Source organism: Elgaria multicarinata, chromosome 3 (genome assembly GCF_023053635.1).
Source record: "Elgaria multicarinata webbii isolate HBS135686 ecotype San Diego chromosome 3, rElgMul1.1.pri, whole genome shotgun sequence".
In the NCBI taxonomy this organism is placed as follows: Eukaryota; Metazoa; Chordata; class Lepidosauria; order Squamata; family Anguidae; genus Elgaria; species Elgaria multicarinata.
Window position 1 is genome coordinate 171,035,011 of NC_086173.1, and position 27,818 is coordinate 171,062,828.

General features: G+C 45.4%; 1 protein-coding gene across 1 annotated transcript; it reads left to right on the forward strand.

The window, feature by feature from the left end:
• The first annotated feature begins 251 nt into the window (after window positions 1–251).
• Window positions 252–26,309, forward strand: LOC134396391 (zinc finger protein with KRAB and SCAN domains 7-like). Its single transcript, XM_063122873.1, has 7 exons — window positions 252–334; window positions 13,628–14,167; window positions 17,062–17,188; window positions 18,289–18,392; window positions 20,471–20,597; window positions 22,422–22,514; window positions 25,108–26,309. The coding sequence occupies exons 2-7, from the start codon at window positions 13,787–13,789 to the stop codon at window positions 25,869–25,871; spliced, it is 1,596 nt and encodes a 531-aa protein (XP_062978943.1). The 5' UTR covers window positions 252–334; window positions 13,628–13,786; the 3' UTR covers window positions 25,872–26,309.
• The last annotated feature ends 1,509 nt before the right edge of the window (window positions 26,310–27,818 follow it).

Genomic DNA, 27,818 nt, shown 5'->3' on the forward strand with positions numbered 1-27,818 from the left:
CAGCAAAGGCGGGTGGTGGGGTGGTCACTGGGGGGAGAGAAAGATGGAAATATCCTGACTTCTGAATCAGGACTGAGCAGCTCAGCGGCAGTGTTGCCATTCCAAGGGTTTAAAGTGGCCCATCCTTTGTTCAGAGGATGCAAGGCAAGGGTTAAAGCGAGGGAGGCCTGCTTCCTAGAAAGAAAAGGCCGTGAATGAAAGAAAAGGACGACTTCCTCCCCTGCGCCCCACCCCCCACCCCACCCCCACCCCCACTTTCTCATGCAAAAGTCGCTTTGCATTTTTGCACCACCGCCCCATGACTTCTAGCATCTGCCACCTAGGAGGGCATCTGGTGAGTGCAAAGAAAGGGTGGGTGGGGAATGCAACCCTGGGGCTGCAGGTTTCGGGGTTCGTAGTTTGGGGGTGCTCTTGGATCCAGCATTGTCGCCCAAAGGGACCTGGCGGCACGCCGCACCTTTTCTCCCCTTCGGCCGACACGCCGATGGCGCCCTTATCTGGACATAGACAGCCCAGCGGCTGCCATCCATGCGCTGACAACCTCTGGGTTGGATGGCTGCAATGCGTTATACGTGGGGCTGCCTTTGAAAAAAAAAATGGTCCGGAAAGACCACCCAGCCCAAAACAAGGCTGTAAGATGGTGAACGGGGACCGGCCAACCGGATCGTATTATGCCAGTCCTTTTCCGGATGCACAGGCTGCCAGTCTAGGTCCGGGCCCGATTCAAAGTGCTGGTCTGAACATTCAAAGCCGTAAAAGGCCTAGGGGCAGGTAGCTTAAAGAAGAAAAGAAGAGCCCTGCTGGGTCATAGACTCATAGAGTAGTAGAGTTGGAAGGGGCCTACAAGGCCATCAAGTCCATCCCTCTGCTCATTTGCAGGAATCAGGCCAAGGGTCCATCCAGTCCAGCATTCTAGCTTACTGCCTCTGATCCTGGAGGCTACACATATCCATCAGGACTAGTAGCCATTGCAAACCTCCCCTTGCAGGAATTTATTCCATATCTCTCAGTCACAGGGACCCCACAAGATCCCTTATGTGCACCGAGGGACTTGAACATAGCAACATAGGAAGCCGCTCTGTACTGAGGGACCGTTTTTATATTTTAGCCCTGTAAGACATAAGAAAAGCCATGCTGGATTTTATTTTTTTTATTTTATTATTGCATTTATATGTTGCCTTTTGTCCTCCAAGGTATACATAACCCTCCTCTCCATTTTTATTCTCACAACAACAACAACCCTGTGAGGTAGGTCATAGAATCATAGAATAGCAGAGTTGGAAGGGGCCTACAAGGCCATCAAGTCCAACCTCCTGCTCAATGCAGGAGTCCACCCTAAAGCATCCCTGACAGAGGGTTGTCCAGCTGCCTCTTGAAGGCTCCTAGTATTTGTGAACCACCCAGAGAGCTTCGGCTATTGGGCGGTATAGAAATGTAATAAACAAATAAATAAAATAAATAGTGTGGGAGAGCCCACAACCTCCCTAGGTAACTGATTCCATTGTCATACTGCTCTAACAGTCAGGAAGTTTTTCCTGATGTCCAGCTGGAATCTGGCTTCCTGTAACTTGAGCCCATTATTCCATGTCCTGCGCTCTGGGATGATCGAGAAGAGATCCTGGCCCTCCTCTGTGTGACAACCTTTTAAGGATTGAAGAGTGCTCTCATGTCCCCCCCTCAATCTTCTCTTCTCCAAGCTAAACATGCCCAGTTCTTTCAGTCTCTCTTCATAGGGCTTTGTTGGGCTGAGAGTCTGTGACTGGTCCAAAGGCTTCCATGGCTGAGTGGAGACTAGAACCCGGATCTCCCAACTCCCAGTCCAACACTTTAGCCACTACGCCACCCTGGGGCCTTAGCTAGACCTAAGGTTTATCCCGGGGTTGTCCCTGCCTGCTCCTGGGATATCCTCTGTGTCATTTACATGAACAGGGATGACCCCGGGATGATCCCAGGATAAACCTTAGGTCTAGCTAAATCAGACCAAGGCCATAGCTAGACCGTGTAATCTGTACAGCACCATGTACATTGATGGTGCTATATAAATTAATAATAATAATAATAATAATAATAATAATAATAATAATAATAATAATAATAATAATCCCAGGATCATCCCGGGTTCATGCCTGCCTGAGCGCTGGATGCCCTGTGTGGCACTTAGATGGACAGGTTTGACCCCAGGACAATCCTGGGATAAACCTTAGGTCTAGCTATGGTCTAAGTGTCCATCTAGTCCAGCATTCTGTTCATGCAAAGGCCAACCAGCTGCCCTTGGGGAACCCATATGTAGGACATTTTTTCAACAGCACCGTCCTGCCCATGTTCCCCAGCAATTGGTGCACATTGGCATGAGAGCCAGTGTGGTGCAGTGGTTAGAGTGTCAGACTGGGAGTTGAGAGATCCGAGTTCTAGTCCCCACTCAGCCACGGAAACCCACTGGGTGACTTTGAGCCAGTCACAGACTCTCAGCCCAACCTACCTCACAGAGTTGTTGTTGTGAGGATAAAATGGAGAGGAGGGGGATTATGTATACCGATTTGGGTTCCCTGCAGGAAATTTTATTTATTTATTTATTCATTGCATTTCTATACCACCCAATAGCTGGAGCTCTCTGGGCGGTACACAAAAATTAAAAACATTCAAAGTATAAAACAACAGTATAAAACTATAATATAAAATGCAATATAAAAGCTCAACCAGATAAAAACAGCAGCAATGCAAAATTATATATTTAAAACACCAAATTAAAATGTATTTATAGACTATTAAAATGCTGGGAGAATAAAAAGGTCTTCACCTGGCGTCTAAAGGCATATAGTGTAGGTGCCAAGTGAACCTCCTTAGGGAGCTCATTCCACAGCTGGGGTGCCACAGCGGAGAAGGCCCTGCTCCTGGTAGCCACCTGCTTCACTTCCTTTGGCAGGGGCTCACGGAGAAGGACCCCTGAGGATGACCTTAGGATATAAATGCAATAAATAAATCATAATAATAAAAATACTGTCTCCATATGTACATGTGCACATGAACATGTTTTTATTTCCCTAGGGCATTTTAGCCTTTCCATTTCTGCCATTTTAAATCTCTGACTGTATTTTAAATCTTTGCCCTTCTGAGAGGTTTTACTTTGGCTTTTTTATATATATTCTGCTGTAGTTTTGAACTTTTATCTTGTATTTTATCATGTCGGATTTGATGGCCTTAATTGTTGTGAAACCCTCCCTGCCAGAGAGCTTCAGCTGTTGGGTGGTATAGAAAAGTAATAAATAAAAGAGAAAATAAAAGAAATAAACCCAGCCAGTGAATGGGTACCAAAGGCAGGAAGGCATCACTGAGGTGAAGAGGGAAGGTCCCTCCTCTTCCTCAGTTTCACCCCAACAGGAGGTAGAATGTGTGGGGTCCCCCTGCCCCTATGGGCAGAGTTCCTCCACAGCACCCTCATCCGGGGTCTTCTTTCCACCTATAACATCACCCAAAGTATGACCCACTTCTCTAGATCCAACTAGAAAGATGAGGTCTGCTGGTGTGGTGTAGTGGTTAGAGTAGAGCTTTCCAAACTCTTCATGTTGGTGACACACTTTTTAGACATGCATCATTTCGCGACACAGTAATTCAGTTTTACTAGCAAACCGGAGGTTAAACTAACCCCTTATAAGAGATACGGAGACGTACATGAATTGCAATACGTTCGCGCGACACACCTACACACTGCAGCCGACACACTAACGTGTCGTGACACACAGTTTGGAAAGCTCTGGGTTAGAGTGTTGGACTGCGAAGTCGGGAGACCTGGGTTCTAGTCTCCACTCGGCCATGGAAGAAGCTCACTGGGTGACTTTGGGCCAGTCTCAGACTCTCAGCCCAGCCTACCTCACAGGGCTGTGGTTGTGAGGATAAAATGGAGAGGAGGAGGAGGATTATGTATGCCGCCTTGGGTTCCCTGGGGGTACCACGCCTCCCTCTCTCAAAACACTTCGGCTATGGGGTGGTATATAAATGTAATAAATAAATACTAGAACCCAATGGGGTCATCCCAGGAAGCTGATTTGTGGGAGATCCAGGACAAATAAGAGGGAGTACTCCCTATGAAGAGAGACTGAAAGAACTGGGCATGTTTAACCTGGAGAAGAGAAGATTGAGGGGAGACATGATACTATTTATTTATTTATTTATTTATTGCACTTATATACCACTCCCATAGCCAGGGTTTTCTGGGCGGTTTACAGAAATTCTAAAATTAAGATAATGAGTATACAAAATTTAAAATTCTAAAACACAGAATATATACACTTCTCGATCCTCCCAGAGTGCAGGACACGGAATAACGGGCTCAAGTTAAAGGAAGCCAGATTCCAGCTGGACATCAGGAAAAACTTCCTGACTGTTAGAGCAGTACGACAATGGAATCAGTTGCCTGGTGAGGTTGTGGCCTCTCCCACACTAGAGGCCTTCAAGAGGCAGCTGGACAACCATCTGTCAGGGATGCTTTAGAGTGTATTCCTGCATTGAGCAGGGGGTTGGTCTTGATGGCCTTGTAGGCACCTTCCAACTCTGTTATTCTATGAGTCTATGATTCTATAAAGCATTAAAACCATTAAAAAAACTGAACATGTGGGTGACTAAGATTTGCCACCATATGCCTGGGCAAAGAGGAAAGTCTTAACCTGGCGCCGGAAAGATAGCAGCGTTGGTGCCAGGCGAGCCTTGTCAGGGAGATCATTCCATAGTCTGGGGGCCACCACTGAAAAGGCCCTGTCCCTTGTTGCCACACTCCGAGCCTCTCCCAGAGTAGGCACACGGAGAAGGATCTTAGATGTTGAACATAGGGACCGTGTGTATTCACGTCGGGAGAGGCGTTCCATCAGGTATTGTGGTCCCAAGCCATGTAAGGCTTTATAGGTCAAAACCAGCACCTTGAATTGGGCTCGGAAACATACAGGCAGCCAGTGCAAGCGGACCAGAGCAGGTGTTATATGGTCGAACCTTCTGGTTCCCGAAATCAATCTGGCTGCTGCATTTTGCAAGAGCTGCAGCTTCCGAACCATCTTCAAAGGCAGCCCTACGTAGAGTGCATTGCAACCTTTTAAATACTTAACCTTTTAAATACTTAAAAGGTTGTCACACAGAGGAAAGCCAGGATCTCTTCTCGATTCTCCCAGAGTGCAGGACACGGAATAATGGGCTCAAATTACAGGAAGCCAGATTCCAGTTGGACATCAGGAAAAACTGCCTGACTGTTAGAGCAGTACAACAATGGAACCAGTGACCTAGGGAGGTTGTGGGCTCTCCCACACTAGAGGCCTTCAAGAGGCAGCTGGACAACCATCTGTCAGGGATGCTTTAGGGTAGATTCCTGTGTTGAGCAGGGGGTTGGACTCAATGGCCTTGTAGGACCCTTCCAACTCTGTTATTTTATGATTCTATGATTCACACAGCGCATTGTTAAATTATGGAACTCACTACCACAAGATGTAGTGATGGCCACCCATTTGGATGGCTTTAAAAGAGGGTTGGATAAATTCCTGGAGGCAAAGGCTACGAGCCCTGATGGTTGTGTGCTATCTCCAGTATTCGAGGCAATAAGCCCGTGTGCACCAGTTGCTGGGGAACATGGGTGGGAGGGTGCTGTTGCACCATGTCCTGCTTGGTGTGTAGATGGCTGGTTGGCCACTGTGTGAACAGAGTGCTGGACTAAATGAACCCTTGGTCTGAACCAGCAGGATACTTGTTAGGTTCTTAAGAAAGGCAGGATATAAATGTGATCATAGATAAAAAATAAATAAATTAACCAGGCTAAAATAGTGGAGGGGGGAGATGTATTGGTCCCGGTGGGGGACATTTTTGAATTGGGGCAATGGAAATCCCGTTGGGAGCTACCCCAAGCTACCTAGGGAGGTTGTGGGCTCTCCCACACTAGAGGCATTCAAGAATCATCGATTCTATGATTCTATGATCTGGTTGACCCCCATGTGAAGAGAAAGCCCTTCAGGAGAAAGACAAGAATTTCAGGGGCAAAGGAATGCTTGCGGAGGGGGGGGGGTTGAGAGAGGGGGGGAACACATTTTGGGGACAAAAGACAGGAGGAATCTCTTTGAGTGAATCCGGAGTGAGGTTTCATTCCAGTGTAAAGTTCATTGTTATGCATGCATTTTCCCTTGCAGGGGTAAAAAAAGATAAGGGTAAAAGAGGCCCTCTGTATTTCCTTGGGACATTCAATCTCAAAGTTAAATTGAGAGCATCCTGATTCCTGGGGTAGGTGGGGAGGACTTTGAATGGGAACATCCCAAATCCTTCCTTGCTTCCTCCCCATGGAAAAGTAGGTTTTGGGGGAGGGGACAGAGCTCAGTGGTACAGCACAGGCTTGCAAGCAGAAAGGTCGCAGGAAAACCGCCTGGCTGAAGCCCTGGAGACCCATTGCTCTGCAAGTCAGCGTCAAAAATACTGAGATAGATGACCAATGACCTGATCCAGTATACAGCTGTTTCCTTGCGTGTGGCCTTCGAGGAGATTGCGTGAGTGTGAAGTGTGTCTTGGTGAAGGGGTAAGATGGCTGGGGTGACCCTATGAAAAGGAGGACAGGGCTCCTGTATCTTTAATAGTTGCATAGAAAAGGGAATTTCAGCAGGTGTCATTTCTATATATGGAGAACCTGGTGAAATTCCCTCTTCATCACAGCACTTAAAGTTGCAGGAGCTGTACTAGAGTGACCAGATTTAAAAGAGGGCAGGGCTCCTGCAGCTTTAACTGTTGTGATGAAGAGGGAATTTCACCAGGTTCTCCATATATACAAATGACCCCTGCTGAAATTTCCCTTTCAATACCGCTGTTAAAGATACAGGAGCCCTGTCCTCCTTTTCATGTGGTCACCCTATGAAAAGGAAGGCAGGGCTCCTGTAGCAGTGGCATAGAAAAGGAGATTTCAGCAGGGGTCATTTGTATGCATGCAGCACCTGGTGTAATGCCCTCTTATAGAATCATAGACTCATAGAATAGTAGAGTTGGAAGGGGCCTATAAGGCCATCAAGTCCAACCCCCTTCTCAATGCAGGGATACCCTAAAGCATACCTGACAGAAGGTTGTCCAGCTGCCTCTTGAAGGCCTATAGCGTGGGAGAGCCCACAACCTTCCTAGGTCACTGGTTCCATTGTCGTACTGCTCTAACAGTCAGGAAGTTTTTCCTGATGTCCAGCTGGAATCTGGCTTCCTGTAACTTGAGTCCGTTATTCCATGTCCTGCACTCTAGGAGGATCGAGAAGAGATCCTGGCCCTCCTGTGTGTGACAACCTTTTAAGTATTTGAAGAGTGCTCTCATGTCTCCCCTCAATCTCCTCTTCTCCAGGCTAAACATGCCCAATTGTTTCAGTCTCTCTTAATAGGGACCCCTGATCATCCTCTTTATCACAACCATGAAAGCTGCAGGAGCCCTGCCCTCCTTTGAATCTGGTCACTCTAGTATACACCCTGCAGCTTTAACGGTTGTGACGAAGAGGGGATTTCACCAGGGGCTGCATGCACACAAATGACACCTGTGGAAATTCCGCCCTGTCCTCCTTTCCATAGGGTCATCCTAATCCTGGAGTGGGACCCAAGGCATGGGTAGAAGAGAAGATGTTTGTGGAAGGGCCCAGATGGAGACCATAAATGGAAGTGAAAGGCAGAGGGGCAGCCAGCCACTGATAGGGTGTCAGGGAAGAGAAAGAGAGAGCCCTCCCCCCCTTTCACCCCTGTGAGAAATGCATTTTGTATCTGACCCCTTCATGCAGGGTCCCAGCACTACATCCACAAAGGAAGAAAGGAAAGGAACCTCTCGTGCAAGCACTGAGTCATTACTGACTCTTGGAGGGACGCTGGCGTTTTCTTGGCACGCCTTATAGCAGGGTGGTTTGCCGTTGCCTTCCCCGGCCGTTATTTCCTTTCCCCCAGCTAACTGGGTACTCATTTTACTGACCTCGGGGAACTTCTTATTCGCCTCTTGGTGAATTCAGGAAGGCCTGACCAGTATATCTTAAGAACTTTTGGAGAGGTTCTTCTTTCGAGATGGCTGCCTTCAGAGGCATGTCTGGTGGCAATCTTAAGACAGGGCCTTGTAAGTGGTTGCTCGCCAGGTGTGCAGCTCCCTTCCAAGGGAGGCTAGCATTAGGGTGACCCTATGAAAAGGAGGACAGGGTGCCTGTATCTTTAACAGTTGGGTAGAAAAGGGAATTTCAGCAGGTGTCATTTGTATATATGGGGAACCTGGTGAAATCCCCTCTTCGTCACAACAGTTAAAGTTGCAAGAGCCCTGCCCTCTTTTGTATCTGGTCAGGAGGGCAGGGCTCCTGCAGCTTTAACTGTTGTAATGAAGAGGGGATTTCACCAAGTGTTGCATGCATACAAATGACACCTACTGAAATTCCCTTTTTAATACAGTTGTTAAAGATGCAGGAGCCCTGTCCTCCTTTTCATATGGTCACTCTAGGCTAGCTTGGCTCTCTCTCTCTCTTTTGGTTTTTCTGCTGAGAGGCAGAGAACACTTTATTTAAGAAGGCCTTTAGCCTCTTAAGTCAGTGTGGAGAGTTGTGCGCTGTTTGTAACAATACCTTATTCCCGTGATGGTTACGTTTTTGTCATATTTGAATGTGTTAGTTCTGTAAGCTGCCTTGAGAGCTAATTCGTTTGGGTAGAAAAGCAGGGTATAAATAAAATAAATAAATATCAATATTCCTAGGGTGACCATATGAAAAGGAGGACAGGGCTCCTGTATCTTTAACAGTTGTATTGAAGGGAGAATTTCAGCAGGTGTCATTTGCATGCATGCAGCACCTGGTGAAATTCCCCCTTCATCACCACAGTTAAAGCTGCAGAAGCTATACAGGTACTAAAGAGGACAGGGCTCCTTCAGCTTTAACTGTGGTGATGAAGGGGGAATTTCGCCAGGTGCTGCATGCATGCAAATGACGCCTGCTGAAATTCCCTTTCTACACAACTGTTAAAGATACAGAAGCCCTGTCCTTCTTCTCGTATGGTCACCCTAACTATTCCTAGGGGCAGAACTCAAGACCCCGCCCTGTGAATCTCGATACACTGGGTAAAATCCAATGAAAGCCCTACAAAGATTAGACTCACTGAAATGAATGAGACTTACATTTGTCGTGACTAACGTAACCCCCATTTGTTTCAATGGGTCTACTCTTAAATAGGACTTAAGGTGGATTTTACCTACTGAAACCGGTTTCAAACCAATTTTCATTTGTACAGTGTGTTGAAGGAGAGAGGATCCATCTGGTGTTTTTAGGCTTAGAGAGGTATTTCCGCAGGAGAAACAGAGAAAGAAGAGAGAAGATTGAGGGGAGACGTGATAGCAATCTTCAAATATCTGAAAGGCTGCCATGGAGATTTATTTATTTATTTATTTATTACGTTTTTATACCGCCCCACAGCCAAAACTCTCTGGGCGGTTTACAAAAGTTACAGAAGACAGAGCAGAACTATTCTCTGTCACTTACGAGCGTAAGACTAGAACGAATGGATAGAGAATGGAAGTAGGCAGATTTGGGCTGTTTAGCAGTGGAAGAGTTTCTCTTTTGTTAAACAGAGGCTAGACAGCCGTCTGACAGGGATTTTGCAGTTGCACGGTCCCTTTATTTATTTATTTATTTATTATTAACCTTTATATACCACCTTATTTGTCAAAATGTCATCAAGGTGGTGAACAGCCATTTAAGAGCATCAGAAGTAGGGTGACCATATGAAAAGGAGGACAGGGCTCCTGTATCTTTAACAGTTGTATTGAAAAAGGAATTTCAGCAGGTGTCATTTGTATATATGGAGAACCTGCTGAAATTTCCTCTTCATCACAACAGTTAAAGCTGCAGGTGCCCTGCCCTCTTTTAAATCTGGTCACTTCAGTATAGCTCCTGCACTTTAACTGTTGTGATGAAGAGGAATTTTCACCAGGTTCTCCATATATACAAATGACACCTGCTCAAATTTCCTTGTCTATACAACTGTTAAAGATACAGGAGCCCAGTCCTCCTTTTCATATGGTCACCCTAATCAGAAGAGCCCTCCTGGGTCAGACCAAGGGTCCATCTAGTGCAGCATTCTGTTCACACAGTGGTCAACCAGTTGTCAGCCAAGGACCCACAAGCAGGACATGGTGCAACAGCACCCTCCCACCCATGTTCCCCAGCAACTGATGCACACAGGCTTACTGCCTCGAATACTGGAGGTAGCACATAACCATCAGGGCTAGGAGCTATGGATAGGCTTTGCCTCCAGGAGTTTATCCAACCCCCTTTTCAAGTCACCCCACTTGGTGGCCCTCAAGCAGGTGGTTGAAGAAGATGATCTCCAAGGTGCCGTCCAACTCTATGATCCTTTAGCAACTTGGGATCGTGGTGAACAGCTCGATGAAAATGTCCACCCAGTGTGCGGTCGCTGTAAAGAAGGAAGGAATTGAGAATAAAACGGCCAGTATTGTACTGCCCTTATACAAATCTATGGTGCGACCACACTTAGAGTACTGTGTACAGTTCTGGTCACCACACCAAAAAAATGGATATTATAGAGCTAGGAAAAGGGCAGAAAAGGGCAACTAAAATGATTAAGGGGCTGGAGCATCTCCCCTATGAGGAAAGGTTACATCAACTGGGATTGTTTAGCTTGGAAAACAGGAGGCTAAGGGGAGACATGATAGAGGTGTACAAAATCATGCATGGTGTGGAGAATGTGGATAGGAAGACATTCTTCTCCCTCTCTCAAAATACTAGAACCCAATGGGGTCATCCCATGAAGCTGATGGGTGGGAGATCCAGGACAAATAAAAGGAAGGACTTCTTCACACAACACAGTTAAATTATGGAACTCACTACCGATGTCATGATGGCCACCCATTTGGATGGCTTTAAAAGGGGGTTGGATAAATTCCTGGAGGAGAAGGCTTTCCATGGCTACTAGCTCTGATGGTTGTGTGCTACCTCCAGCATTTGAGGCGATAAGCCTGTGTGCACCAGTTGCTGGGGAACATGGGTGGGAGGGTGCTGTTGCACCATGTCCTGCTTGTTCATCCCTGGCCGATGTCTGGTTGGCCACTGTGTGAACAGAGTGCTGGACTAGGTGGACCCTTGGTCTGATCCAGCATGACACTTCCGTTCTTAACTTTCTCCAAGCTGTGGCATCTATTTTAAACCTCTCCTTCACTGCCACCACCCTATTCTTTATTATCCTCTAAAACAGCCTTTCTCAACCTGGGGCGCTCCAGATGTGTTGGACTACAACTCCCAGAATGCCCCAGCCAGCTCTGCTGGCTGGGGCATTCTGGGAGATGCAGTCCAACACATCTGGAGTGCCCCAGGTTGAGAACCACTGCTCTAAAAGAACGAGGGAATACGAAACCTTTGTGCATGGGGTAGGATCTTCACTAATGCTTTAAAACTGTTGATGCCCAGGACACACTCCCTAAAACCATTTTCAAAGTGTCATATCCTGCTTGGTGGAGATCTGGCCCGAGTGTGTGAGTGTGTGTGTATATTGTCCACCTGAAGTAACACCTGTGACAGAGCAGATAAAACAAAATAAGAATGAAGTTTATTCATATAGGAAAAGATTTTAAAAGACACTTGTAAGTTTGTTCTACTTTATCCACATACCTTTACCTCCCTCAACCTCCCAGGGAATACTACATCCACCTCCAAATCCTATAACCTTACTTTTATTATTTATTAATTAATTTATTATTGCATTTATATCCCGCCTTTTTATCCTCCAAGGAACCCAAGGCGGCGTACATAATCCCCATCCTCTCCATGTTATCTTCACAACAACAACCCTGTACGGTATAGAGAATGAAGATAGGGAGACATTTTTCTCCCTTTCTCAAAATACTAGAACCCAATGGGGTCATCCCATGAAACTGATTGGTGGGAGACCCAGGACAAATAAAAGGAAGGACTCCTTCACACAGCACGTAGTTAAATTATGGAACTCACTACCACAAGATGAAGTGTTGGCCGCCAATCTGGATGGCTTTAAAAGGGGGTGGGATAAATTTCTTGAGGAGAAGGCTACCCATGGCTACTAGCCCAAATCTTGAGCATGCATAGGAACGTGCGGTGAAAATCCAGTCCTGATGCCTATCAACTCTATGGGTTTCTCCCAATTGAAGACATTCTAACCACTGCACCACACTGGCTCTACTTTCCTAATACTATCCTGAAACAAGCTTCTACAAAACTCCACTCATGGCTACCCTCACTCATTCACTAACTCTCTCTAACTGCCAAAAACTTCACAACTGTCTCTTACAACTGTCTCTCTTGCCATTCAAATCAACCAACCAATCAGACGCTGCTTACTTTTCTAACTTCCCCCTCCCACTTACTTACCATTTCCGGAAAAGAAAAGAATTATTATTATTATTATTATTATTATTATTATTATTATTATTTATTGCATTTTTATACCGCCCAACAACCGAAGTGCCCTTAGGTGGTTCACGAAAATTTAAACCATTCAAAGACCTTTTTATTCTCTCAGTATTTTAACACTTAATTTTAACTTAAATTTAAATTTTACTGTTCTAACTCTGTATTTTAATTTTATATCAATTTTGCTGCGTGGTTTTTATCCTGGTTGTGCTTTTTATACTGTATTTTGTATTTGTGCTTTTAACCTGTTGGTTGTTTTATTATGGTTTTAATTTTTGTGAACCGCCCAGAGAGCTTCGGCTATTGGGCGGTATAAAAATGTAATAAATAAATAAATAAATAAATAATACAAAACAAACAGTATAAAAACATGATATAAAATACACGTTAAAAAGTGATTAAAAACATACAACACATGATTAAAACATCTTTAAAACATCCTTAAAACATGCTAAAATTTCACTGGATAGGTCTGCCGGAATTGGCCACAGCAAATCCTAACCTGAACCAAACACTTAAATATACACATATAAACAATAACATACAAAGGCTGTTTCTACAGCAGCCCCAAAATACGGGCTGGTCATGGCTGAGTCCCTGTGCATCCAAGACTCCTAGGGACAAGCATGGGTTTTCCCAGGGATAAATAATCCCTGGGAAAACCTGATTCTTCCCGCGGTCTCAGGATTGTCCAAAGATTGCATTTATATCCCACCATTTTTCCTCCAAGAAACCCAAGGCACCATACATAACCCTCCTCCTCCTCTCCATGTTATCCTCACAACAACAACCCTGTGAGGTGGGTTGGGCTGAGAGTCTGCGACTGGCCCAAAGTCATCCAGTGGGTTTCCATGGCTGAGTGGGGACTAGAACCCGGATCTCCCGACTCCCAGTCCAACACTTTAGCCGCTACACCACAACTGGCTACACCCTTATGGTTGAGGAAGGGCCAAAATATTGTTTTGTCACACTCCTTCCCAATGTTTTGGACTTCAGCTCCCACCGGCCTTAGCCAGCATGGCCAACGGTCAGGAATTCTGGGACTTGTAGCCCAAAATGTCTGGAAGGTACTAGAGTCAGGAAGGGTGTTCTAAGAGACGTTGGATGTGGACCAGGTGCTGTTGCGTTGTGATTCTCAACCTGATGTAGGTTTTTGTTCTGTGCGGCTGCGATGAAGGGATCCACCTTTGCTTCTCCTTGACCTTCGACTGCCTTTCTTACAGAGAGAAACCCGGGTGCTGCGCACAAACACCTGCTTTTCCTTTCCAAATATCTTCCGGCCTTGAGAGCACCATCGTTCTGGCCCAATACTTGCCCACCCACCCCATTCGCCGTAAGAAAGAAATTGGCTACGGAACAAAGACATTGAAAGCAGAGGGAAGATGGAAGAGCTACCAGGAAGAAGCCTTGATGCTACGGAGGCGCGGAGCAGCGGGGAATTCTGGGAAAGAACGGTGCAGACGATTGTGGGTGGGAGCAACACGAGCTGCGCGGAACAGCACAAGCGCTTCAGGACGTTCTGCTACCAGGAGTCTGAGGGCCCCCGAGAGGTTTGCAGCCGAATCCACCAACTTTGCCACCAGTGGTTGAAGCCTCAAAAGCACACGAAAGCTCAGATCCTGGACCTGGTGGTCCTGGAACAGTTCCTGAAAGTCTTGCCCCCAGCGATGGAGAACTGGGTCAGGGAGTACGAGCCGGAGACCAGCTCCCAGGCGGTGTCCCTGGCAGAACGCTTCCTTCTCAGCCAGGTGGATGAAGAGCAGGTGAGTGCGTTTTGTCCTTGGGGCTGTCTTGACGTCTTCTTTGCCCCGGGGTTGCTCCGAATCTGCGTGGTGTTGGTTAAATGAAGCAGCCGCAGATTCGAAGCCGCCCCGGGGGCAAAGTGCCAAAGATGTACGGCTAAAAAGTCAGGGAGTTACCCTGACTTTTCCAGCCAAAATGAGGGCAGCCCAGCTCTTCCACTGGTCGGTCCTCACTCTGGAGCCAGTCCGGGGGGCGTTCCCGGCAGATGGCGACTTCTAATTGTTTGATTGTCCGCCTGGGCAGAGGGCAGGGTGCAGGCTGGTGAGTGGAATGGAGGCCAGATTGCCCCATAAACCTGAAAGTGTGGGATTTTGGGAAGATAGCCCCCTGGTCTCAGGAAGGGCCAGATGTTTTCAACAAAAAATCCCCATCAATAGCTCATCTTTTTCGGGATTTGACCCTAGGAAGGAGTGAGTCATTGGCCGTGTTAAGACGGGAAGTTGTGGGCTCTCCCACACTAGAGGCCTTCAAGAGGCAGCTGGACAACCACCTGTCAGGGATACTTTAGGGTGGATTCCTGCACTGAGCAGGGGGTTGGACTCGATGGCCTTGTAGGCCCCTTCCAACACTGCTATTCTATGATTCTATGATTCTAAGACACCTTAAACCATGCTTTATCCGCAGCAAATAAGGCTTTTTGCTTTATTCACCATGGTTGAAGCCGTGGTTTAAGGTGTCTTCTGAACACAGCCGTTGTTTCTGAATGGGTAGAGTAGGCCTTCCCAGGGCAAGACAACTGAACAGGGGTTGTGAAGTTCCCAGGAAGGAAGGGATCCTTCCTTCCCAGCGATACAGACTGATGGGATTATTTAGTCATGATTGTCTTTCCTGTTAGAAAGACAATCAGCAGAAAAAAACAGAAAAGTAAAACAGAATGAGCATTTACCATCATTTACCATTCACAAGCTATCTTGTGACCACACTCTTCTTCAGTGAAGGAAAGAGAAACAGCTTACTCACAATATTCTTGCATATACAATGCAGGTACAGCAATCTAATTCTTTAAAAAGAGTTTGTTCAGTCCCTTTAGTGTTCCATTATACAGGCAGGAATGAGAGAGCAAACACACCTATGATGGTGGAAGGTCAGAGAGAGAAAAGGGGGGACAAAGGGAGGAGCAAAAGAAAAAAATCACAGGAAACCACACTGTTAGCTATAGAGTTCCTAAGGCTAGCTGTGGTCAAAATGCACATGAATATACTAATTGCAACACTGCCCCCTTCTGGTAACTTGCAGATGAGGTTGCAATATCCCCAACGCACTCATCGCAGCTGAGCAGGATTTATTTATTTTATTTTATTTATTACATTTTTATACCGCCCAATAGCCGAAGCTCTCTGGGCGGTTCACAAAAATTAAAACCATCATAAAACAACCAACAAGTTAAAAATACAAATACAAAATACAATATAAAAAGCACAACCAGGATAAAACCACGCAGCACAATTGATATAAGGTTAAAATACAGAGTTAAAACAGTATAATTTAAATTTGAGTTAAAATTAGGTGTTAAAATACTGAGTGAATAAAAAGGTCTTCAGCTGGCGACGAAAGCAGTACAGTGTAGGCGCCAGGCGGACCTCTCTGGGGAGCTCCTTCCACAACCGGGGTGCCACAGCGGAGAAAGCCCTCCTCCTAGTAGCCACCTGCCTCACTTCCTTTGGCAGGGGCTCATGGAGAAGGGCCCCTGTAGATGATCTTAAGGTCCGGGTAGGTACATATGGGAGGAGGCGTTCCTTCAGATAACCTGGCCCCAAACCGTTTAGGGCTTTAAATGTCAATACCAGCACTTTGAATCGGGCCCGGACCTGGACTGGCAGCCAATGAATTTGTAAAAGGACTGGCGTAATGTGATCTCGCCAGCCAGTCCCTGTTAGTAAATGGGCTGCCCTGTTTTGTACCAGTTGAAGCTTCCGGACCGTTTTCAAAGGCAGCCCCATGTATAACGCATTGCAGTAATCCAAACGAGAGGTTATCAGAGCATGGATAACTGTAGCTAGGCTATCACTGTCCAGATAAGGGCGCAGTTGGTATATCAGCCTAAGCTGATAAAAGGTGCTCTTTGCCACTGAGTTCACCTGTGCCTCAAGTGACAGTTCTGGATCCAAGAGCACCCCCAAACTACGGACCCGATCCTTTAGGGAGAGTGCAACCCCGTCCAGGACAGGGCAAACATCACCTCGCCGGACAGATGAACCACCCGCTAACAGTACCTCCGTCTTGTCTGGATTGAGTCTCAGTTTGTTAGCCCTCATCCAGTCCATTACCGTGCCCAGGCACTGGTTCAGAACAGTCACTGCCTCACCTGGGTTTGATGAAAAGGAAAGGTAGAGCTGGGTATCATCCGCATATTGATGACACCTCAGTTCACATCTCCAGATAACCTCCCCCAGCGGCTTCATATATATGTTAAACAGCATAGGGGATAAGATAGAGCCCTGTGGAACCCCCATGGATTAGGAGCCACGGCACAGAGCAATAATCCCCCAGCACCACCTTCTGGAATCGGCCATCCAAGTAGGAGCGGAACCACTGCAATGCAGTACCTCCAACTCCCAGCTCAGACAACCCAGCTCAGATTAGCGGTTGTGGACACCAAAATGGCTGTGCTAGCGATAGAAATTCCACGCTCTGGGAAATTCTCCCTCGCCTCCCAGTTGTTTTAGAAGGGAGTTTAAAATGTCTCGTTCTACTCCTTTCCTTTCCTTATTAGGCCCACCCCACAAATCCCTATGTGAACGCCTGTGGATGGGTTAAGGTTTGGGGAAGAAGTTGCCTGAGTCAGGATTGGGGAAGGCTGCTTTACCTAATACCTTTTCCCCCTTCCTTGCATGGACTCCTCACTCTTTTACAGGTGCAGGGGATGGTAGCCCAGGTGGCCACAGACTTCCCTGAGGCACAGAAGGCTCCATCGGACACCACACAAATGCCGCCCTTCAGAGGGATCATGCACGAAGGTGGTGGAGGCCCCATCTTACTGGGTAAGGATGAGTGGGTCATCTTTCAATACTGTCTCCCTCTCTCAGTTATACCTGAGGTCCATCCGCTGCTTTTCTATTCCCCTTGAGCTGGTGTGTGAGGAGGAGATTCAGTGGAGACATGATAGCACTCTTCAAATACTTGAAAGGTCATCACACAGAAGACGGCCAGGATCTCTTCTCGATTCTCCCAGGGTGCAGGACACGGAATAATGGGCTCAAGTTACACGAAGCCAGATTCCGGCTGGACATCAGGAAAAACTTCCTGACTGTTAAAGCAGTAAGACAATGGAACCAGTTACCTAGGGAGGTGGTGGGTACTCCCACACTAGAGGCCTTCAAGAGGCAGCTGGACAACCCTCTGTCAGGGATGCTTTAGGGTGGATTCCTGCATTGAGCAGGGGGTTGGACTCGATGGCCTTGTAGGCCCCTTCCAACTCTACTATTCTATTATTTTATGTGAAGCATGACTTAGCGTGTCATGTGAAGCATTGTTAACCACGGTGGCTATATAACCACGGTTTAAACATGCCCACTAACCCTATGAGGAGAGACTGAAAGAACTGGGCATGTTTAGCCTGGAGAAGAGAAGATTGAGGGGAGACATGATAGCACTCTTCAAATACTTGGAAGGTTGTCACACAGAGGAGGGCCAGGATCTCTTCTCGATCCTCCCAGAGTGCAGGAGATGGAATCAGGGGCTGAAGTTACAGGAAGCCAGATTCTGGCTGGACATCAGAAAAAGCTTCCTGACTGTTAGAGCAGTATGACAATGGAACCAGTGACCTAGGAAGGTGGAGGGCTATTCCACACTAGAGGCCTTCAAGAGGCGGCTGGACAGCCATCTGTCAGGTATGCTTTAAGGTGGATTCCTGCACTCTATGGCTTTATAGGTCCCTTCCAAATCTACTATTCTATGATTCTCTAACATATTTAAAAGGGAGTTTTGTTTCAATAGATTAAGATGTTGTATAAATATGAACCAACACTTCGAATGAAGCCCAAAAGCAACATGTAGAAATCTTGATTTCACTCATGGAACTAAACTGCAAGACGTGTATCAAGTATAACATCTCTTCCCGCCTTCTTGGTCTTCCTTGCAGGTATTGGAACGGCATCCAGAGAGAGAGGAATGGGACTGGGGGCTCCTTCTAGGCCTTCTTCTCTTGCCAGTGGATTAGACACGGTTGCTGTGAAGCCAGGACAGGTGAAAGAGGGATCATAATTTATTTATTTATGACATTTATATACCACCCCCATAGCCGAAGCTCTCTGGGCGGTTTACAAAGAGTGAACATTAAAAGTATACAAAATAGTAAACCATCAAGAATATAAAAAGAGTATAAAACAACAATATCCATTTAAACAACAACAGCTCTGGGGTCCATTAAAAAATTTTTTTAGAATATGTTGTTAAATGCTGTTAAATGCCTGGGAGAAGAGAAAAGTCTTGATCTGGCACCTAAAAGATAACAATGTTGGCTCCAGGCAAGCCTCATTGGGGACATCACTCCATAATTGGGGGGCTGCCACGACACAGGCCCTGAACACCAGACCTCCCGTCTGCCACCACTTATTATGGGGCAACGCAGGCTCTGAACAACAGACCTGGCTGAGGCTACTCCCTGCTCAAGCCAAGCACCAACACTTGATACGCTTGAGGCAAGGGATAAAGCCCACCTTCCTCCAAACTATGTGGAGAAAGGGGTTTAAAATGGAGAAGGATTTAATATATATAATAAGGCGCTGTGAGTTATATCTGCTGAGGTGAATGATTGTCAGAGTGGGTGCTGAATGATGTAAACTTAAGATGATAAATGCCAAACAGACACGTGGGATTTTTGTGGTAGTTTTAAAACAAGCAATCAAAATTTATTTTTAAAAGTTCATAAGCTTTGATTTAAATAACAACATTTAAACCCCTTTTTGAAACCTTCCATACAATCCTGTCACTCTCACATTCGCACTTTCCTTTTTCTCACACAATCACTCTTGAACTTTCTTTATTCTCAGTATTGATTAATATACTTCCACTACGTGCACACCACACTCTAAAGACACCACTCACTACACTGACTCTCAAATTTCCCAGAACTTAAGTACCATAAATACAGAGAGCACTACAGACTCTAAGAGTACCTAACAAGTCTCCCTGGAAAGAACATCTGCCAAGAACTAGAACAGAACAGAACTCACAATCCCCTCAGTCATTCCCTTATATATCACTCCTCCCCACTCCCAAGACATTCTAACTCCGCCCACTCAGACCAACATTCTACAAACCACAGACTTACAAACAGCAGACATACCTTTGGGAATTGACTTGTGGGGTGTAACGCCACAGGGGCCACCACTGAAAAGGCCCTCTCCCTTGTTGCCATCCTCTGAGCTTCCCTCAGAGTAGGCAATCAGAGGAGGACCTTAGATGTTGAGCGCAGTGTACGGGTAGTTTCATGTCGGGAGAGGTGTTCCGTCAGGTCAGGTATTGTGGTCCCAAGCCATGTAAGGCTTTGTAGGTTAAAACCAGCACCTTGAATTGGGCTTGGAAACGTATAGGCAGCCAATGCAAGCGGGCCAGAATCAGTGCTATGTGTTCGAACCTTCTAGTTCCAGTTATCAATCTGGCCACTGCTTTTTGCACAAGCTTCAGCTTCCGAACTGTCATCAAAGGCTGCCCCACGTAGAAGACATTGCAGTAACCTAATTTGGAGGTTACCAGAGCATGGATGACTGAAGCTAGGTTATCCTTGTCCAGATAGGGGCGTAGCTGGACCACCAAACCGAATTGGTAGAAGCCACTCCGTGCCACCAAGGCCACCTGGGCCTCAAGTGACAGAGATGGTTCTAGGAGAACCCCCAAGCTACGAACCTGCTCCTTCAGGGGAAGTGCAACCCCATCCAGAACAGGTTGAACACCCATCATCCGGCCAGAAGAACCACCCACCAACAACATCTCAGTCTTGAGATGAGGGAGGGGTCATAGGGAAAGGGACTATAGGTCAGTGGTAGAGCACCCACCTTGCTGCCAGTCAGTATTGACAATTCAGAGGTAGATGGACCAAGGGTCTGACTCAGTATAAGAATGTAAGTATCTGATGTTCCTATGGTTGGGGTTTTCCACTGCAAACCTTCCTGACATGGGTGGGGAAAAAACCCCTGTCTTTGCTTCAGTCAAAGCTGTGCAGCCAAGAAGCTTTTGCACATGACCAAAGAAGCTTTGGATCCTGTTACTGTCTTCTTGGGTTGTTACATTCTCTGCTAGGATGAAATGTCGTCTTCTTTCAGAATCCGATGGCCTTTGAGAAGGTGGCTGGGTATCCCAGAGAGGAGGAGTGGGCTCTGCTGGATCCAGGCCAGAGAGCCTTGCACAGGGGAGTGATGGAGGAAATCTGTGGGAATATGGCCCCATTAGGTAAGGTTTCGTCTTTCCTTCGGTTGATGGATCCTGAAAGCAGGAACTGCTGCAGTTTCTTGTACCTTGACAAAGGGCTTCAAAGGGGATGAGAATAAAAATGGCTGGTCTGTGTTCCTGGGAAATCCAATTATTCGAAAATGTATTCATTGCTATTCCAGCTGGAGCCCGCAAGGCCGTGTACATAAAACCATAAAGACAAAAAGAAGAAGAGTCTTGTGGCACCATAAAGACTAACACATTTATTCCTGCATAAGCTTTTGTGGACACCGTCCACCTCATCAGATGATACACGGAGGGTTAACCTCAACCTGAAATGCCTGTCCACGAAAGCTTACGCGAGAATAAAAGGGAGAGTCCTGAATTTATTTATTTATTACATTTATATACCGCCCCATAGCCAAAGCTCTCTGGGCTGTTTACAGAAGTTAAAAACAGTAAACATTAAAAAGTTTACAAAGTTTTAAACCATCATAATATAAAACAACAGTATAAAACAGCAGTATCCATTAAACAACAACGGTTCTGGGGTCCATTAAAAACAAACAAACTTAGCATATGTTGTTATATGCTGTTATATGCCTGGGAGAAGAGAAAAGTCTTGACCTGGTGCCGAAAAGATAACAATGTTGGTGCCAGGCGAGCCTCATCGGGGAGATCATTCCATAATTGGAGGGCCACCACTGAATGCCCTCCATAATTGGTTGTCCATAACTGGTTGTCCTCCATAATTGGAGGGCAACCAGGATGATCAGGGGTCTGGAAACAAAGCCCTATGAAGAGAGACTGAAAGAACTGGGCATGTTTCGCCTGGAGAAGAGAAGATTGAAGGGAGACATGATAGCACTCTTCAAACACTTAAAAGGCTGTCACAAAGAGGAGGGCCAGGATCTCTTCTCGATCCTCCCAGAGTGCAGGACACGGAATAATGGGCTGAAGTTAAAGGAAGCCAGATTCCAGCTGGACATCAGGAAAAACGTCTTGACTGTTTGAGCAGTATGACAATGGAATCAGTTACCTAGGGAGGTTGTGGGCTCTCCCACACTAGAGGCATTCAAGAGGCAGCTGGACAACCATCTGTCAGGGATGCTTTAGGGTGGATTCCTGCATTGAGCAGGGGGTTGGACTCAATGGCCTTATAGGCCCCTTCCAACTCTGCTATTCTATGATTCTGTGAAAAGTCCCTCTCCATTGTTCCCATCCCCCGAGCTTCCCTTGGAGTAGGCACTTGGAGGAGGACCTTAGATGTTGAGCGATGTATATGGGTAGGTTCATGTCGAGAGAGGTGTTCCATCAGGTATTGTGGTCCCAAGCCGTGTAAGGCTTTATAGGTTAAAACCAGCACCTTGAATTGGGCTCGGAAACACATAGGCAGCCAATACAAGCAGGCCAGAATCAGTGCTACAAGGCTCTTTACTGGTTTTGCTGCAGTGGGCGGACATGGCTACCCTGGATAAACCCATAACAGAGCTGGCAGATTTGTGGATTCTCCGCAACTCTTCCCTGATGGCCTTTTTAATAGCCACTGTCGATGGACTCAGACTATCCATGGAGACGTATGATTCAACTTTGTTCTAGAGAGGCCATTTGTCCCAGACTGTCCTTCATTTATCGATGATGTAGCTGAGAAGCAGACTGAAGGATGCTTCTTCTCCCAAGCCATCAACCTTCCTTCTCCATTCCTACGTGCAGGAGTTACCAGCCTCATGCCATCCTTCCGTTGAGCTTTAGGGACTGTTGGGGAGGCTGTTTTTGACGCTCTGTATCTTTTGTTATAGTTGGAACTGCCCAAAATGATTTCTCTATTGCTGTCCTCTTTAAAAGGGCTTCTGATTCCAAGATCTGACCACCACTCCTGGCAGGAAGGAGGAGAACATCCACGTGTCGAGGGTACCATGGAACGGGAGAGATCAGGAGGTATTTGCTTAAATTTGGTGGGATCATTTATCACGCGTATCGGGCTGTGCATTCTTCTGGTGGACGTTCCTCCTGGCAAAATGTGACTCTTTCTTTTTTTTAGTTTAAATTTTATTTCAAAACAACACCAACTTACAAACACGATACAGAAAGAAGGAAAAAATACAAAAAGATAAAAAACACAGAATAATAATAATAATAATAATAATAATAATAATAATAATGGAACGCTCTTCCAGAACATTTGAGAACTACAAGTTCAATCGCAGCTTTTAAAGCTCAACTAAAAACTTTTCTTTTTCCTAAAGCTTTTAAAACTTGATGTTGTGCAGACTTTATACTGTTAGTTTTACCCTCCCCTGTGCCTGTTTGCATTCTCTTCCCCTCCTTATTGTTTTACTATGATTTTATTAGATTGTAAGCCTATGCGGCAGGGTCTTGCTATTTACTGTTTTACTCTGTACAGCACCATGTACATTGATGGTGCTATATAAAATAATAATAATAATAATAATAATAATAATAATAATAATAATAATAATAATAATATCATCTTTCTAACCCGGCTCTCCGACTGGATCGAGTCGGCGAACAACAGCAATCATAAAATACATAAAATATTGATTAAAAACATAGCATATACTGTTAAAACATCCTAAAAGCGTCCTAAAAGCATCTTAAAAGTATCCTAAAATTCTACTGTATAGGCCTGTTAGAAGAGATCAGTCTTGATAGCTTTCTTGAATGCTAAAAGACTGTTAAGTTGACGAGTCTCCTCCGGCCGGCCATTCCACAGTCTGGGAGCAGCAGAAGAGAAGGTCCTCTGGGTAATGGTTGTCAGCCTGACTGAAGTAGATTCTTCCCAGAGGACCTGAGGGTCAAAATGTCACCCTTTTGAGAGATCTGTTGGAGAAACCACCAGGGAATCGTTGGAGGGACAACTGGAATAAGAGTGTTTCCTGTCAGAAATAGAGTGGTGTATTACCTGCTGAATATCAGGTACTGAAGACCAATGTCTCCAAATGTGTTGCTGAAGAACCTTCATCTGGAGATGCTAGAAATCAAACCTGTGGGCTTAGGCATGCAAAGTGTCCCAAGCTACATATGCCACGCCGGTTGTCAGCTCTACTGATCATCCGAGGCTATTTTTATATTTGAGGCACCGTACATGTAATACTTTCCCACAGACTATCTAGTTGTCCCTTTCGGAGAATACTATGTACAGTTCTGGTCACCACACCTAAAAAAGGATATTATATAGCTGGAAAAAGTGCAGGAAAGGACAACTAAAATGATGAAGGGGCTGGAGCATCTCCCCTATGAGGAAAGGTTACATCAACTGGGATTGTTTAGCTTGGAAAAAAGAAGGCTAAGGGGAGACATGATAAGAGGTGTACAAAATCATGCATGTTGCGGAGAATGTGGAGAGGGGGATAATTTTCTTCCTCTCCCATAATACTAGAACCCAACAGGGTCATCCCATGAAGCTGATGGGTGGGAGATTCAGGACAGGCTGGGGAACATGGGTGGGAGGGTGCTGTTGCACGCGTGTCCTGCCTGTGAACAGAATGCTGGACTGGAAGGACTCTTGCTCTGATCCAGGATGGCTCTTTTTAAGTTTAAATGTAAATAATTACTGGGATGTAAACCGGCAACAAACATCTGGTATTGTTTCATACATATCCTCCGCCCAATTTTCCTTTTTTTCTTTCTCCCACCCCACCTCCTCTCACTATTTTGGAACTCCAGTTCCCTTGGAATCTTAATACCCTCCCTGCCTTTGGGAAGGTGGTATCTTTTTAAAGGGTTACAGGAAGATATGATTATGATTATTATTATGATTATTATTATTATGATTATTATCTCTTTCCCGCTCATGGCATTTTTTTCTAAACGGACATGATGGGCATTGCCAAGTCATGCTGTCTTTTACAGATTCAGGGATTTCCTGACAATTGAGCATGTTTTAAGTATGACTGCTTTCTGGATGTTGGTGTGGATGTATTTTGGTAGGCCCTGTTTCTGAAGGTTTTCTGCATAGGGTTTTTTTATGTGATGCCAGTGACTGATGTGTCTAACAGAATAATTGTGACATTTTCCTGTTGCCATAGTTCTTTGCCTTCTATGGCCAGTGGTATATATTTTCCTCTCTTTTCCTCATCCTTTTCAACAACATTTTTGTTATTCGGTATTGCTATGTCTATGAGGTATGTGTGCTTTTCTTTTTTGTCTTTGGCCATTATGTCTGGCCAGTTGCAAGGTATTGTTTTGTCAGTATGAATTGTTCTGTCCCAGTATATTATATGATCTGCATTTTCCAAGATTGTTTCGGGTGAGTGTGTATAGTATGGTGTAGGTTGTTTGATAAGGTTGAATTTGATGGCCAGTTGTTGGTGAATTATTTTTGCAGCTGTATTGTGTCTGTCTGTATAGTCCATTCCTGCCAAAATTTTACACCATTATTATTATTATTATTATTATTATTATTATTAAAGCTGGCTTTGATATTATTCAAAACTGCAATGCACTGGGTTTATTCCCTGATTTGAGGATTTCATCTTCTCTGATCAGAATTCTCTTTTGATTCCTTCAGCTGATGGAAGGGAGATCATCAAAGAGGATGAAGAGCAGAGAAGGAAAACTGAAGGAGATCTGAAGTGGGGGATTAGATCCTTTCCTCCTGAAGGACCTGACTTCCGTGAAATGCCCATGCTGGGAGAATGCCTTGAAGGAAACAAGAATATCATTTACAACAGGAAGGAACCGTTGAAATCACCTGAGTGTGGAAGAAGCTTCAGTCCGCACCTCTACTTTACCAAACGTCAAAGAATCTATACAGGAGAGAAGCCCTATAAATGCTCAGAGTGTGGGAACAGCTTCAGTAATAACGGAAACCTTAAATCTCATCAGAGAATCCACACAGGGGAGAAGCCCTACGAATGCTCAGAGTGTGGGAAAAGTTTCAGTCATAGCATGAACCTCAAATCCCATCTTAGAATCCACACAGGGGAGAAGCCCTATCAATGCTCAGAATGTGGGAAGAGTTTCAGTCACAGTATGAACCTTAAATCTCATCACAGGGTCCACACAGGGGAGAAGCCCTATCAGTGCACAGAATGCGGGAAACGTTTCAGCCACAGCATGAACCTTAAGTCGCATCAAAGAGTTCACACGGGGGAGAAGCCCTACGAATGCACAGAATGCGGGAAGCGTTTCAGCCACAGCATGAATCTTAAATCGCATCAAAGGGTTCACACGGGGGAGAAGCCCTACAAATGCTCTCAGTGTGGAATAAGTTTCAGTCACAGCATGAGCCTTAAATTGCATCAGAGAATCCACACAGGGGAAAAGCAATAGAAAAGTGGCAGAAGCATGAAACGGAATCAGGGAGGGATTAAGTCTTAAGAATGACTGGAATGTGGGAAGATCAACATAGCCCTTCCTTTTAAAAGTTTCAAAAAAAAAAAACACCAAGGGAAGTGTATAAACAATTAAAGTTTTGTTTCTTTGTTTTTTGGATCAGCCAACCTTACTAACCAACAGAAATTCAAACAACTTTGAAACTTTGGTCGACATGACTGAGTTGTCAATTCTACTTGGGGCAATTGAACTCCCGTTGCAGACAGCATCTTCCAAAGTTTCCAGGTAGTCTTATGATTAGCCTTGTGATGTATTAAGAATTTAGAATTAAGAATTAACCCACAGACTGTCACGAGGAGAGTGCCAGAAGTCCCTCTGTCTGTCTGAGGTGTATTTTGTTAGCCAAAGGACTTACATAGTAGCCTAATAATATGTGCGTGTTGCTTTTCAAAATCCTGTTCTGAGAGCATTTTTTTTACCTCTGTTACTGCTGCCCACTTTCTGCAATAATGTCTAATTAAACAATGTTATGTTGGACCCTCGTTGTCATCTCTTTGTCAATAACCGCTCCTCTGCCTCTCATGACCTTTGAGCTCCAGACCTTGGTCCCAGCCTCTCAGCAGTCCATATCAAAGAAAGGAAGAATCATAGAATCATAGAATAGCAGAGTTGGAAGGGGCCTACAAGGCCATCGAGTCCAACCCCCTGCTCAATGCATGAATCCACCCTAAAGCATCCCTGACAGATGGTTGTCCAGCTGCCTCTTTAAGGCCTCTAGTGTGGGAGAGCCCACAACCTCCCCAGGTAACCATTCGTCCCTCTCGCATAATACTGGATTATCATAGAATCATAGAATAGTAGAGTTGGATGGGGCCTTCAAGGCCATCGAGTCCAACCCCCTGCTCAGTGCAGGATTACTTGAATAGATTTCTTCTCCACTCATAATATTAGAACCCAGTGGGGTCACCCATGAAGCTGATTGGTGTTCAATTAGAGTTCAATCAGAACTCTAAAGGTGCTCCTTTAGATTTCTGACTGTAACACCCTCTACACTGTACAGTGTCCAATGCACATTGCATACTGCTGTTTCCTTGACAGGATTCAGGCCTGATTTCAAAGGGGCAATCCACTATGGCCTTTCCAAACCCAGGTTTCCCATACTTCCAACTGGGGAAACTACTTCACTACGTAAGTGATTAATTAAGTTCCCACCCCCATCCCCCGAGGCTGTTTATGCCTATTTATTCAGGACACACACTGATCTGGTTTGCTCAGAACAGACAGCAGTGCAGCCAGGTAAGTTGTAGACCTTGGACTTATGGGAACCCCATGAAGATTTGTCTGGCAGGATTTGTCAGGAACAAATCCTGTCAGACTAATCTGATCTCATTTTTTTATCAGGTAACCTCCCTTGTGGACTGTGGGAATGCTGTGGACATCATATATCTTGATTTCAGCAAAGCTTTTGACAAAGTGCCCCATGATATTCTGATTAACAAAATAGCTTAAAGTGGGCTAGATCGAACAACTATTAGGTGGAACAACTATTAGGCATCTAAGAAGTCACACTGGGGAGAAGCCCTATGAATGCTTAGAGTGCAGAAAGGGCTTTTGTAGGAGTGGAAATCTAAAGCAACATCAAAAAAATCACACTACAGAGAAGCCCTACAAATGCTCTGAGTGTGGGAAAGGTTTCACCTATAGCCTCAGGCTTAAACGGCATCAAAGTATTCACACTGGGGAGAAGCCCTATAAATGCTTAGAGTGTGGAAAGAGCTTTGCTCAGAGTGCAAACCTTAAGCTACATCAAAGAATTCACACTGGGGAGAAGCCCTACAAATGCTCAGAGTGTGGGAAAGATTTCACCTATAGCTCCAGCCTTAAATGGTCTCAAAGAATTCACACTGCATAGAAACCCTACAAATGCTTAAAGTGCTTAAAGGG

What these genes read in the sequence shown, in the direction of transcription:
- LOC134396391 (XM_063122873.1), top strand. Translation starts at nt 13,787, where the DNA reads ATGGAAGAGCTACCAGGAAGAAGCCTTGATGCTACGGAGGCGCGGAGC. An exon ending in TGGAGGCCCCATCTTACTGG is followed by an intron (nt 17,189 to 18,288) that starts GTAAGGATGAGT and finishes TCTTCCTTGCAG; the next exon opens with GTATTGGAACGGCATCCAGA. An exon ending in TTGCTGTGAAGCCAGGACAG is followed by an intron (nt 18,393 to 20,470) that starts GTGAAAGAGGGA and finishes GTCTTCTTTCAG; the next exon opens with AATCCGATGGCCTTTGAGAA.